The 14,261-nt window shown below is 37.9% G+C and overlaps 1 protein-coding gene across 3 annotated transcripts in view; it reads right to left on the bottom strand.

Annotated features, from left to right (window-relative positions):
* The window catches only part of RARS1 (arginyl-tRNA synthetase 1), a 1,169,219-nt gene that overhangs the window by 34,795 nt on the left and 1,120,163 nt on the right, over positions 1-14,261 (bottom strand). For all 3 annotated transcript variants that reach the window (XM_044069555.1, XM_044069556.1, XM_044069554.1), the window contains exon 13: positions 5,823-5,995. In XM_044069555.1, the coding sequence (XP_043925490.1) occupies positions 5,823-5,995 (173 nt within the window). The remainder of the gene's footprint in view (positions 1-5,822; positions 5,996-14,261) is intronic.

Below are 14,261 nucleotides of genomic sequence, written 5' to 3'. Positions count from 1 at the left end.
AGGCCCGGGGGCTTTGAAGGATTTCGCCTCGGTTTTGAGGCGTGTGAAATTTGCTTTAGAGAAGTTTTTCACTGTGGTTTTCTGGGCAGGGGGTGGGGTCGGGATGTGAATATCCAGTGAGATTAGTTTATGGTCTGATCTTACCAGTGAGGGATACACTTCTGGTCTGGAGCATAGTGTCCCCATGTTGGTGATGATCAGGTCCAGTATGTTTTCCCCTCTTGTGGGAGTGGTAACAAGTTGTTCCATAGCATTTGAGTTTATAAATTCTAGGAACCTTTGGGCTAGGGTGTTGGAGCTAGAGTAATGCTCCCAGTCTATGTTTGGGTAGTTGAAGTCGCCCAATATAATGGTGTTTGGAGAGACCTTCATATTTTCCAGTATTCTCAGGAAGGCCAAGTGGGGTTCCTGTGTTTGGGAGGGTGGTCTGTAGCAGGCTATAAACTGGAAGGCAGTTTTACCCACAGTTAGTTGCACATGGATAGTCTCTGATGCTTCGTGCTGTGCCACCAACCTGGAGGTGTGGGTATCTTTGACGAATATTGATACTCCCCTCCTTTTGTGGTTCGGTCCAAGTTTTGGGGCCGAAAAGCATGGTATGAGGTATAACCTGGTAGTGCTGGGGTGCTCTCGGGAGCCTTGAACCAGGTTTCTGTTACTGCACAGATATCGATGTTCTCCATGCTAAGGAGAGTTTCGTCGTGCATCTTGAGGTTTAGACTTCTGGCGTTGAGTAGCATTACTCTTAGTTTCTTATCCCTTGTGATACCTATGGAGGTGGGTTTGTCTTTTGAGCCTTGCCTAAAAAAGGCACTATAGGGGCAGCAAGAGCCTTTGCCAATATCCGAAAGCCCAGGGGTGACAGGTGCAAGCCGTCCCTAGCGAAGCATCGTGGCTTGTCGAGCATGTCATCCCAGGCTGACAGGCATTGGATCCCCTTTGAATGACACCAACACTTAAGCCAATTGTTGAAATTGATCATCTTGTCTTCATATTGTGGCATCATTCTTGGTGAGGGTAAGATGCTACTCAAGGTCAGGGTCATACCAGCCTGGGCTACATGCTCAGAGAGCTCCTCTATGTCTCTTTTCATGTAGTCCAGGGAGGTATGTCTCAGGTCATTCACACCAGCATGGACAATGACTGAGTCATATTTGTACTTGCCTTGGAGTGACCTGAGTGCTTGTGTTATGTGGCGGATCCTAGCGCCCAACAGGCAGCTCACCGTGACCTTCTCCTTGTTCAGCGTGGTGAGCGGGACGTCAGTGTGCCTGACGATAGAGTCACCTATTACAAGTGTACCAGGTGTGTTGTTTAGCCTTAAGGGCTGTGAATGTTCGGCACACTGGCTTTGTGAGCTATGTGTTGCATTTCATCCTCCTCTCTTGTTAAGGCTAACTATTAGTACACTACCAATCCACCAGCTCTCCTCACGTCCCCTAAATTAACTACCATTCCATTTAAATTGGCTGCTACCTTTGGCAGTCCCCTTGCTCCTTGCAATGTTTAGTATTCTTCCTCCTCTCTGACCTTGTATCTGATGCCTTCCTTTAAGCAGACTGCCTCTCCAACTTCCTCTGTCATTCCTGAATTAACTATAATCAGGCACCTCCATGTCCCACCCTCATCACTGGCCTATGTTTCTTTGATAGAAGCAATAACCCCCCCCACATTACCACTACTTGCTAGAGCGGAACCATCATCCTTTCCAGACTGCTTGCACCGCAATGTAAAATTACCCAGCCATGGTCCAAGCCACCCATTTGTTTCTCTGCTATGTTCTGCATCACTGGCTTACCTTCTGTCTACTGCCTTAACACCTATCCCATCTCCATAAACCTAGTTTAAATGTACAAGCATGGAGATATACTTTTCAAATCCAGCAGTAAGTACCACTGCCCTTTGTGGGCAAAGATGGAGCTAGTCTCTTGCACAGAGTTGGTTTCTCTGCCAAGTCTCAACTCATCTTTCTACTTCTTCCAAACCCTTATCCCTTGTCCAAAGCAGCAGCATTTAGTCATAGGTTCATAGATTAGTACTGGGCTAACTGCCCTAGTGGGCCACTTTAAGCCTAGCCAATTATCCCATGTGAGAGTCAAACCCTGTACCTTGTATCTGCAAAGTAAACACCTTAACCACCCATGATATTCCCATATCTTCTCCTTCTTCTGTGTGTTGGCTGTTGGTACAAGTAACACTTCTGAGAATGCCACCACTGTCAGTCTCTGCTTGCAACTTTCTGTTACCTCCCTGGCCCTGCTGCCACCTATGATGTCCCCTCCAACATATTAATGGTGCCTAGATGCATCACTTCATGCTTTCACCTTGATCACTTTGTTACTCTCCTCTCATGTTTCTGCTCAGTATATCAGTTTACACCCTCACACTGGTTTCACTGTGGTTTGGTGTCTCTCTTTTCTTTTTTCTCATTTAATCAGTAGCACTGTTGACAAGAATCCCAGTACTACAAATCTCCCGAGATGGAAGAAGCCGAAGGAGGCCAAAGGAAAGGTACAAGACTAAGATGTCAAAGACCTGAGTCATCACACTAACAAAGAAAAATTATTTCTGCCATCATAATTCAAGCAATAATGAATGATTAACATATGGTACAAATGGTCATAATCGACATATTCTTCAAAAAGGCACTAAAAGCAGCCACCTTTCCAGTGAAATGGCCTTTTGAAAGCAGTCCGGAGGAGGCTAGCTTTGTGGAAAAAAGATAATGCAGTACGCAGTCCACACAGAGATGGTTTATTTCAGCAGTTCTTTCCTACCTACAAGCAAAGCTGAGAAGCACATAATCAGTCTTCCCAAGCTCAAACACGACCACACTCCAGATAAACTCTGAACTGATTCTGAACTTCAAGGGGATGAAGTCCTCCCTTTCCCCTGGATTCTGGCCACGGAAGGAATACATGGAGATGAACTGACATTTATTTGTTAACCAGTTAAGTGGACTGGTCTAGGGAACTCTTATCACCTATGACCTCAGCTAAAGTAATAAATTACTAGTATTACTCATGAAATAAGTACAAATCATAATAAACTGAAGAAGTCCAATTTGTTACAGGCAACAATCATGCAGATCTGACTTAATTAGACAATATGCAGTAAAAAACAACTAACATACCGGAGCCTTTATGCGCTCTGAGTCTAAGAAGGCTCCGGTCTAAATGATGTAGTTCCCCTGAAACCAGAATTAAAGAACAGGGGTTTCAGAAAGTAATTTTATATAATATTTATACTACATTAATTAACATAATATATATAAAATATATATATCTAAAAAATATATCTAAATATATCTAGATTTTCAGGTAATTTAGAGTGGTGTAGAATTTTTAACAGTTTTTATGTATCTTGTTTATAGATATGTTTTTTTTATGAAGGATGTTTCTTTACTGTGGTCGTCTTTTTAAATAGCTCTCTTCCTGAGCACATTCACTACTGTTTTACATATCACATGACTAATTATTGTTAATTGATGGAGTATTTAAACCTGTGTTTTTTTTTTTTTTTTTTGGTCTTTTTGTGATCTGAAGAAGCAATTGTGAAAGCGCTCATCTTTTTCATTAAACTTTTTGACTACACTGGATCTGGAATTTCATCTTTTATCAGACGTGGAACTGCACTTTTCTTGTTTTTTACCTGTTGACTGTTTGGTTTTGTGCAGCTAACCATTGTGAGGTATTTATATTTTCTAAAATTATCTGCATGTTTACTGTAGCCTAGTAACTGACACTTCTCTCAGAGAACACAATGAAACGTTTCTCACAAGCAACGCCTTCCACTTAATGACTTCTTGTGGTGGTACGTGCTTTGGTATCCTCACAGAGTGATTACTGAAACTCCCTCTCCTGTGGTTGTGCAGCTGTGAGATGAATATGCAGCTAGTTGTGAACTCTGCAGCATGGTTACTTACTCATTCTCCTTGTTACCACCACACTCCTATCATTCAATCAGATTTCAGTTGGTTATCCTTTCAATCAAATATCACCTTTAAAGTCTTGATGTCGGTTTACTTAGTCATAAAGGACCTGGGTTCCCCCTTACCTTAAAGAGTTCTTTGTCTCTTATTTTCTGGTTTGGTTCCTTCATTTATTTTCCATGGGGTTGTTGCACGTTCCCAAGGCACGTTTGGACTCCCGTTACCTGGGCCTTCTGTTATCAGAACCCTCATCTTTGGAATCTCCTTTCCCAGTGGTTGAAGGAATGCCTCACATTTTCTGCACTTAGAAGATCCTTCACAACTCATTTAATTGAATTAGCGACTGGCTCATGATTATTCTATTCTATGCAGCTTTGTTCTATGTAAATTTCTCTATATGCAATCAGTACTCAGCCAGCATTTGATTTCTTCCACATGCCTTGATTTGTCTTGTATATTTTGTTAATGATTTACCTATAAGATTTTACTGAATATTTATGTAGCGTTGATTAATGATTTCTACATATTGTCATATTTATGGTTCTTTTCTTGTTTGTTCTTAAGTCATTAGTATAACCAATTTTAATGTTCTGGTGCTTAGGTAGGAACTATCTAAATAAACTAGAATGTCATCGCCATAACATTTTCTGCAAAAAACAACTTACAAAATCTAATGTTCTCCATTAACAATTTGACTACCTCCCCATAACATAACTTCTAAAGCCCTCACTCTGCCAATCAGCAGCTACTTCCGTCAGTCCCCAACATTTTACTGGAGGCTAGATGTCTGTCATAACCAACATGCTACCACACTCCGCCTCCTAACCCAGGAAGATGAACAGGTTTAACCCTTGTCACTCCACTGCCAATTTCATATTAGCTTCTACAGCTATCTAGGCATCCAGTCAAACCCAGATAATGTCAGTCAGCCATAGTTAGGGTCTTATCCCTCTATGCAGCAGATTAAGGGTGGCAAACATTAAGCCACCATTACTGTCCTGGTAGTGAGGAAGTCCAGGAGTTCTTCTGACCAAATATGCAGGTGCTCTTTGTGAACTGCTAGCATTGAAGGCAATGCATCATATCCTACTCCTCTCCCAGACAGCAAAGAAAATGTGGGAGCTGTTCTTGGCACATTATCTGAAGAACACAAACATACACGTGGAAGGTTCTGTGGTTCAGTCACTGAATATGAAACATTCAATAACATAACTTAGTATCAAAAAGTGTGCCATACAAGTGCCATTAATGAAGCTGTGGGCTCAGAGACAAACTAATCTCTCCTTTTGTGGCATGCACCCTCAGTGCAGGTGTCACACAGAATTTGCTTACCCCCAGTTGTGGAAGCATCTGAGAAAAACAATGCTGAGCTGGAATGGAACAATGAATGAATCAATACATAGATTCACAAAGGATGATTCCCAATATTAGTCAGGGCTTACAAATATGTGAATGGTGAACAAGCTGAACTTAAATGAATATTCAGAGATCAGCTATAATGAGGAAACTTTTCCAGATGGCAAAGGGAAAGCATTTTTGGTGGTTAAATGAATAGTACAATACAGAGAAATATGTTAAGGTAAAAGAAAAGCTACGGAATTCTGACATTAAAAGTACAAGAGCATATGTTTTGTAAGACTTAATGGGAAGGAAAAGGCTAAGAAATGCATAGAACTGGTCAACATGTTGCATGTAAGCTGCACTGTTGGTGTATGCATTCATATCTTTTCTTTTTGACATAACCTATACTTCAAATGGACCTTATAAGACATGACACCAAGGGAGCAACAGAAACAGAGGAGTTCCACTGTTGGGATGCTTTTTTCATGTGTTTTTGATGGCAGGTGAGAAGGTTTACAAACCAGACTCAGAAACTGATCAACATACATACCTGATCCTGGTGAATGCATACAGTAAGTAAGCTGCAGTGTTTCCCTTGTCATCCAACATCTTATCAAAAGAGAAGATGTAGTCGTTGCAGCGGTTATGGGAGAGATCAGCATACTTAATGCAGCCATATGCAACAGATTCTTGGGCAGCCTTCAGCTCCTCTGGAGTCAACACCTGTAGAAATACAACAAAAATTGCAGTTACAGGTTGTGCTTCTGTTACACTTCTGTCTTTTCATATCACTAGACAAACAAAATAGCAAAGGTCAATTATAGTTCATACAGGTTTGAAATGTACATAAACGGCCATACTTTTATCCATTGTTTTCAACCTTACTTATCCATTCCATTAGTTACTAAACTAAGAAGGGGCAAGCTTAAAGTATTTTCTTCCTCTTATTACTAAAGCATACATACGGATACTATATTTATGACTTATTCTTAAATCATACATTTTCTAGTGCTGTTGGTACTGTAACCAACTGAATTTTCATGTTCTGTACAGAAGTTCTTGTTAGTTCTCCCACATCTCCCATGAAAATGGGTCTCACGAAGATCCAACCTAATTAATCTGGAACGCAGGAAAAAAGCAACAATATTAGACATGATTACAGGGACCACAAGATGCCTAGCCATATACACACACCTTTAAGCAGACCCACTTACAAGTTCTTGCCACTGTTTTTTAAGGACTTAATACTGCTCAATTTCCAAATCAAGCAGGTCTGTACATAACTGTGGTTATAAATTTGTGACACTTTAAGATGAGCAAAGGGAAAATATGGCTATAGTTGTATAAAAGGAAGCTAAACAAAATATTCCCACTGCCTACCTGTACTTCAAACTACAAAATGATTTACGGTTCAGAGTAAGCAAGGCGACAGACAGAAACTAGTATGCCAACTATTTCCACACAAACTTGTTACAACACTAGTAACAATGTCAGCACAAAGTCATGTGCTGGGACAAGGAAGGATACACAAGAACAAAGCAAAGGTCATACACTGATTTGTTGGACAGGAATAATTAAAGAAATTAAGAATTTCTATGACAGGTGCCAAGACTGACAGAAAGAAAACTTTCACCCTGGTTTCACAAACTCTATGTCCGCTACTGACATCCATATGAATAAAGGAGCCATGGACACTGCTGGCCCTTAATTAAAATTCAATAAGGTTTCAATATTCTGGTTATTTTGGACTATACCACCAAATTGTCATCATTGTCATCATCATCATCAAATCCCTTTTTTTCCTGATTTTCTACATGTGGTCGGGGTGCCATGTCAACTTTCGCCATCTCTCACAATTCAATGCTCCTTACCTTCTTCGACACTCACGCCTAATTGTCACAGGTTTCTCTCACAACATCCATCTAGCTCTTTGCTGGAATGCCCTCATTTCCTCTTGTCTTCTTCCTGTCTGTCCCAAATCTTCTTCACCAGATTGTCTCCTGCTTTTCTGACATATACCAGAGCCACCTTAATCTGTTCTCTTTGACATTTTTTGAATCTGGTGCTACTGGGTGGGTTGAGATTGACAGATACCACTGAGATTATATGTTGGGGGGGGGGGTTGGTGGAAAGTTTATGAGTGAGAGGGGAAGACGTCTCAGGAGGAAGGGCTTCATGAATTAATGACCCTAGTAGGGGGCTGGCTCTCTAATGTAATGGCAGCCATTTAGCTTTTGTGAGAGTTACACAGTGGTGCTCACTGATGGGAGACTTAAAAATGAACTGGCAGGAGATGGCTTGCAAGCTGGTGACAGTTTTCTACGAGGTTGCAGCTATTATGGGTAGTCTATATTCGACTTAAAGAGGATATTCCTTTGCCTATGACAGCTTTGGCTGGCTTGGACAGAAGAAGTGATAACTTATTTGCCCAGAAAAATAGTGTGTTGGTCTTTTTGCATGTGATTTAAATGTGTAGCTGAAAGTTAAGAGATTGGTCCATTAAAAGGATATAGTAGTTCCTACAGTGGCACTGCTAACATCCTCAATATTAAGGAAGCTGGGTACGTTGACTATTGTTTGCTTGACTGGCTGGTTCCAAATAGTTATCACTTTTGTTTTTGAGGGACCGAGTATAGTTTCTGGTCTATTAGCCATTGGTTGAAGGTTGGGAGGTCATCTTGGTGCCGAGTTTGTATAACAGAGTTAGTATGTTTGACCTGTATATGACTATACCAGCTGCATAAAGAATTAAGAGGTATCTGAAGGTATTCAGATGGTAGGTTGTTGATAAATATGGAAAATAGCAGAGGGGCTATAGTGGAACCCTGGGGGCTCATTTCATAAGAGGAGCTGTTTCAGAGGTGATGGTGCCAACTTTCACCTTCATGGTTCTGTTGGTGAGGAAATCTACAAACCAAGGTTTTGCATCATCATACCTACTTCAGTTAATTTGTCAAATAGTAAGTTATGATCAATTAGTCCAAAGGCTTTTGTGAGGTCTGTAAAGACAGTTCCTGCCAGGCTGCCTTAGCCAGTATTGGATAGGATGTCATCTGTGAAAGAGTAGAGAGCTGTGTTATGCGTTTGGCATATATTTGATAAAATATATAGTACCTCAGGGGCTCCTAAATAAAAAGATCAGTGTCTTCAAAAATATAAGTTATCAAGGCAAACTGGCAGCCGTCTCTCTACAGTTTATTATAGACTCATCCATAGGTATCTGTGTCTAGCCTTTCAAGACATGAAAGATCCAACCTTCTTTCAGCTTGTATTCCTTCACAGAACAAATGGTTCCTTATCTACCAGTTTAAAGTAAGCAAACCTTTGTCAACAAATAAGACATGCTAACATGAAGAGATTCACATTTCAACATAACTCCCACCTCTGGTGTAAGCGCTTATTACATGCCAAGCAGAGCAGCACCTTTGCCACTTTCATGATAAACCTGGACAAGTAGATCTGCATCTCAAACTCTTCCATGGTTTACCTTGTCTTGTCATCCTTGAAGAGTGTGTGTGTGTGTGTGTGTGTGTGTGGGGGGGGGGGGCATCTGTATATGTGGTATTGGCTAGGCTTGTAATGGTCTGCAAACTGATTGCCTAGTACTTACTTACAAACCTATGCACCTATTCCTTAGATAATAAAGAGTCCTGCATTACAATAACTCAGAGTTCCTCAAAATTCTCTGATGTACAGGGACTGTGAACTGACTATGGTCCAGTTGACCTGGGTTTTACTTGCAGTACAAATGCTGAAGAAGTGAGGGGGTGAGTAAGATGACAGAACAGGCAATGCGTGCTCAGCTCTCTCAGGAGGGAGTCCGATGGGTATGTTGCTGTATATGTCATTAACTAAATTATCCCTAGAAGAAACGAGAGACCTAGCCAAGAGCTATATGCTCAAAAAGAGGAGGGGGGGTTCCTGAGGGGCTATATTTCCGACAGAAATAAATGACAGCTGAACACTAGCTACTGCATTCCATCTTTTGGCATGCTTACCTAGCACATTGTGTTAAGGCCAGATTTTAAAGCAAAAATCTCCAGATGGCTGCTTGTATGAAAGGCAAAAAAAACAATCAACTATAGTCTAGTTGGGCAAAGATGGGAAAATCATGGAAAACAGCAAGATCGTCAGCAGTTGTAAAGACCCATAAAAAAGCCAAATAGAGATAAATAGACAGACAAGAGTAATAAGGCTTGAAATTGTCCAAAAACGTGTGGCTCATTTTCACCTTCAAGTGTGTTCACATCAAAGGCACTGTCATCTGTCCCAATAATGCTTTGCATCTTTTACTTTTGGTCAACACTGTCTCATTTCTCAGTTTATCCAGCTCAAGGCTGGAAGGCAGCCAAAGCCTATTTCAGCAAGTACAAGGCAGAGAAACTAATTCCACGAGAAGAGTCTACCCCAAGCCTGTTATCTCTTGTTTTTTTTTTTTTTTTTTTTTTTTTCCTTTTTCACTTATTCTGGCCAACTGCTCCAGTAAATAAATATCAAGAAAGACTTTAACTTAACAGCCTTAAGTGAAGCTTGCAAAATGCTCACAAGTAGTGGTACCAAGTTGTGGTATTAAATGCAGTCCAGAGGTGTGCATTAGACTATAATAAGGTCTTATCTCATCTTGGCTAACATGGCTTTGAATCACAAATGGGCATGCTATACAAGAAGGGCCTTTTTAGCATGACCCATACCATTGCTGCTGTATGATTATTCACGTGAAATGTTACACAGCCAATTGAATGTAGAGCCACTTAGCCTAATTCTAGATATTCCAGATACCCTTATATTGGGAAGAATCTCATTGCCACTAACATCAACTAGATCAATGGTATAAAGGGGAGTTGAACCTGCACCATCTTCAGTCTGTCTGTCTAAACACTGGTGATGAGAACACCAAGACCGGAAGATCGACAACTGAGATGACTGACGGTTTAAAAGCCCGATGCTGAGAACACCGACATGTTAAGGTAAGTGCGCGATAGTGACAGACTTTAGGGTTAGGGTGCGGGTAAGGTAAGTGTGCGATAGTGACAGACTTTAGGGTTGGGGCATGTTAAGTGAGTTAGGGTTAGGGCGCGAGTTAGGTGAGTGTGCGATAGTGACGGACGATAGGGTTAGAGTTAAGGTTAGTGCATAGATAATTGTGTATGTAAGGTTTAGTGTAGGTTTCTAAGGTTTTTGTTGTGCTTGTGTTGTGTTTGTGTTTTTCGGAAAAGGTATTTGTTTTGTTGATTGTCGGGCATGTGAAGTTTCGTGCTTTGAAACTGTCGGTCATCTCAGTTGTCAATCTTCCAGTCTCGGTGTTCTCATTGTCGGTGTTTTAAAGTAGACCCATATATATATATATATATATATATATATATATATATATATATATATATATATATATATATAGCTATATATATATATATATATATCTATATATATATATATATATATATATATATATTTCTCTCTCTCTCCAGCTATCTCTATCTATCTATATATCATTTGTTGACCAGGTTAGTCGCACTAGGCTAGAAGCGTATTTTCAGGGGAGCCCTTGGGTGGTATTTTATACTACTAGGGGAAATCTGGCTATGGCATCAGGGAACTTCACCTACCCTTTTTGACAAAGAAATGGACAGGTATGAAGTGTGGGACAATTTAATAGCTCCTTTGGGTGTAAAGGCACATAAGGTAAGAGCATTTACTCCTATTAACAAACAGACATTTTGTGACATTATATACAAGACTCTTTTTCATATTCTTCAAGAAAATTTTCCTTTGGAAAAAAAAAAGACTGTAACCCATGGAATCTTTATGTGATAAAAAAGGACATTTGAAAGCTTTATGTAAAGAAGTACTGGACACTGCAAAAGTTTACAACAAAAGGGGTTTTTGGACTGGTGGCTGGGATTGTAATATTGTACTAAAATAAAAACAGAAACAAGTTATACACATACCAAGCATAATAGATGTGAAGGGGAAGAGGGGTGTTGCAAAATACTGTGGACAACCCAAAACGTGTTTTTTTTTTGTGTGTAAATGGACATTTTATAAGTAACTGTGACAAAAGAAAATGTTATATTTGTGGACAAATGGGACATGATGCAAAAAATGTGAATTGAAATGTTACACATGTAACAAAATGGGTCATTCACGGATGGACTGCGAAAATGAAGACTACAGTAAAGAAAATTAAAATAAGATGAAATTGAACAAAGGGAGGACATTTTAGTAGTAGTAGAAATAGAAGAAAAATTAGATGAAAAAATAATAAATAGACATAGAAGAAGCTTCTGAAATAAGTGATGGAGAAGAGAATAAATTTGGAGGTAAAAACATTTTATTGGCAAACGACAAAAAAATGAAAGAGATAAGTACAAAAGAAAAAAAGAAAATGAATGAAAAAAGATATATATACATACACATATATACAGACTATGCAAACACACACACACACACACACACACACACACACACACACACACACACACACACACACACACACACACACACACACACACACACACACACACACACACACACACACACACACAAATAGCTACAGATAGGGGCTTGATGTAATTGTTAAGGTGCTTGACTCAAAGACACAAGGTACAGTGTCTGATTCTCACCACTGGCAAAGAAGTTGGTTAGGCATAAAATGCCATATTAAGAAAGCTAGCTCAGTAATTAGATTCATAGTTTCATTAGTTCATAGTTAAGTAAAATGGAAAATGAAATTTTTAGAGTGCTTTCTGTAAATGTAAATAGTATTAAGAATTTAGAAAGAAGAATAGGAATGTTGGAGTGGTGTAATGCATGTGATGTAGATGTAATTATATTAGAAGAGACACAATTTTTAACAAATGAAAGATTACAGAGAAACTAAGGGAGGAAAGATAATTTAGAATTTGTGAAATGAGAGATGCTCTTGAATAGCAGTATTCTGTAGAAATTCAGTAAAGACATTAAATGTAACTTTAGCAAAACTGGGAGATTAACCATTGTATATTAAAAATGGAAAGAACAAGTACATAGAATTATAACATTATAGCTTACACTAACTGTAAAGAAGGGGAAAGCTTATTTCATCAGATTTTACACTATATAATGACAAATATGAATATTACAATAAGAGGAGACTTTAATTGTGCTTTAAGAAGTAAACATAAAAAGAAATGAAATGATATAAGAAAAATGTTAGAAATTATAATGGTAAGTTAACACTTTCGGACAAAAGGGGTATGTGTAGAATTAAAATAGATTATTTTATAGTATCAGAAGGTTTAGTTATAAGAGAAAGGGAGGTAGTTGAAACAGGATTTTTTGATAATTTTGCTATCTGTCTAAAGATAAAGGAAAACAAGGAATATACAAAAATAGCAAAGGAATAAAAAGGATAAATAAGAAAGCATGGAATGAAGAAGGAAAGAGATTAGGAATTCAGTTATGAAAAGATCATATTACTATGATTCAGTTTTATAAAAATGGGTCTGAATGGTGGATGATCTTTAAGGAAAAATATAAAAAATAATTTTACAGTGGCAATATAATGTGAGAAAAGTAGAGAAAAATTATAAAATAACATATAATTATGCATTGGAAGATTTAGAACATAATGACACAAATTACTTTGACAAAGAAAAGGAATTATATGAAAGAAATCAAGAAAAAATCCAACTGTTACATAAGCACAGATATTTTTACAAGGAAATAGAGAAAAAGTATCATGTTACTTAAGAAGATTAGTAAAGGAAGATGGTAGTGTAATGAGAGAAATAAAAAATATAAAAGGAGTAACAGAAAGAACTTTGGGGGAAATATGAATAGTGCAGTACAATATATACAAGAAATTTTTAAAGAAAAAAGAAGGTAGTAAAAAAACATGAAAAGTAAAAATGTTAACAGAAAAGATAAAGAATTGGGAAATGAGATTTCTTTAAATGAGCTAAACAATCTATTAGGACAAGTAAATGTAGATTTGGTTGCAGGCCTAGATTGAATAGGGTATAACATGTATAAAAATTTAAGGGATTGGCAAAAAAAAAAAAAAAAAAAATTAAAGATTCCGAAGGAATGGTTAAATGAAGGTTTTATGTATAAAGAATTATGTAGTAGAATACTTAAATTCATATGGAAGAGGGAAGATAAAAGACAACTGCAGACCAATAATACTGAATAACAACGATTATAAGATTATGAAAATAATACAAAAAAGATAGGAAATTAAAAATGGAAAATATTATGGAAGACAGCATAGCATATACAGTATAAAGGGAAAGGGCTGTCTAGAATTATTAATGACATAAAATTTGTGGGTGACATTATGACCAGAAAAAAAGCAGCAAAAATCATGACAGGAGACCTTAAAAAGTCATGTGACACAATTGGACATGAAATGAAAAAATATAACACAAGTGAGAAAGTTAGGAAATTATGTATGTCAGAGTACAGTAATAATAAAGTAAAATACCTGCAAATGGCTAGTTAAGCCAAAAGGCCCATATGAAGAGGGTGTAAGACAGGGATGTCCAATAAGTTGTATACTCTATGCATTAGTTATGAATGCAATGGTATGTGAAATAAATTAAAAAATGAAATAGGTGGGGTATATAATTCTTGAAGGGTTAAGAATTACAGCTCTGTTAGCATATGCACAAAAAACTGGATTAAAAAGTAATAATTTGCACAAATGAGTGGGATGGCTTTAAATAAAGAGAAAAAGTAAAGGTTTAGGTGATGTAGTAAAGATTGGGACTATATATTTTACAATGAGTGAAATTTCTGTGTAAGGTATAAGATATTTTAAATAAGAATTCAATCTGAAAAAAAAAAACAATAGAAGAAATAAAACAAATCTGTCTTTTCTGGAGAAGATATACATTATCATTCAGAATGGTGGGGAAAATAGCATAGTTATCAAGTGTATTTATGTTGCCAATAGTATCTAAAAATGAATTATTGTAGATATTTTTCAATTATATGGTGTTCTGGATTAAAA

The sequence above is a fragment of the Protopterus annectens genome, chromosome 4.part0 (genome assembly GCF_019279795.1).
Source record: "Protopterus annectens isolate FY-2018-M chromosome 4.part0, PAN1.0, whole genome shotgun sequence".
NCBI lineage: Eukaryota > Metazoa > Chordata > Ceratodontiformes > Protopteridae > Protopterus > Protopterus annectens.
This window is presented reverse-complemented; position numbering and strand designations above follow the sequence as displayed.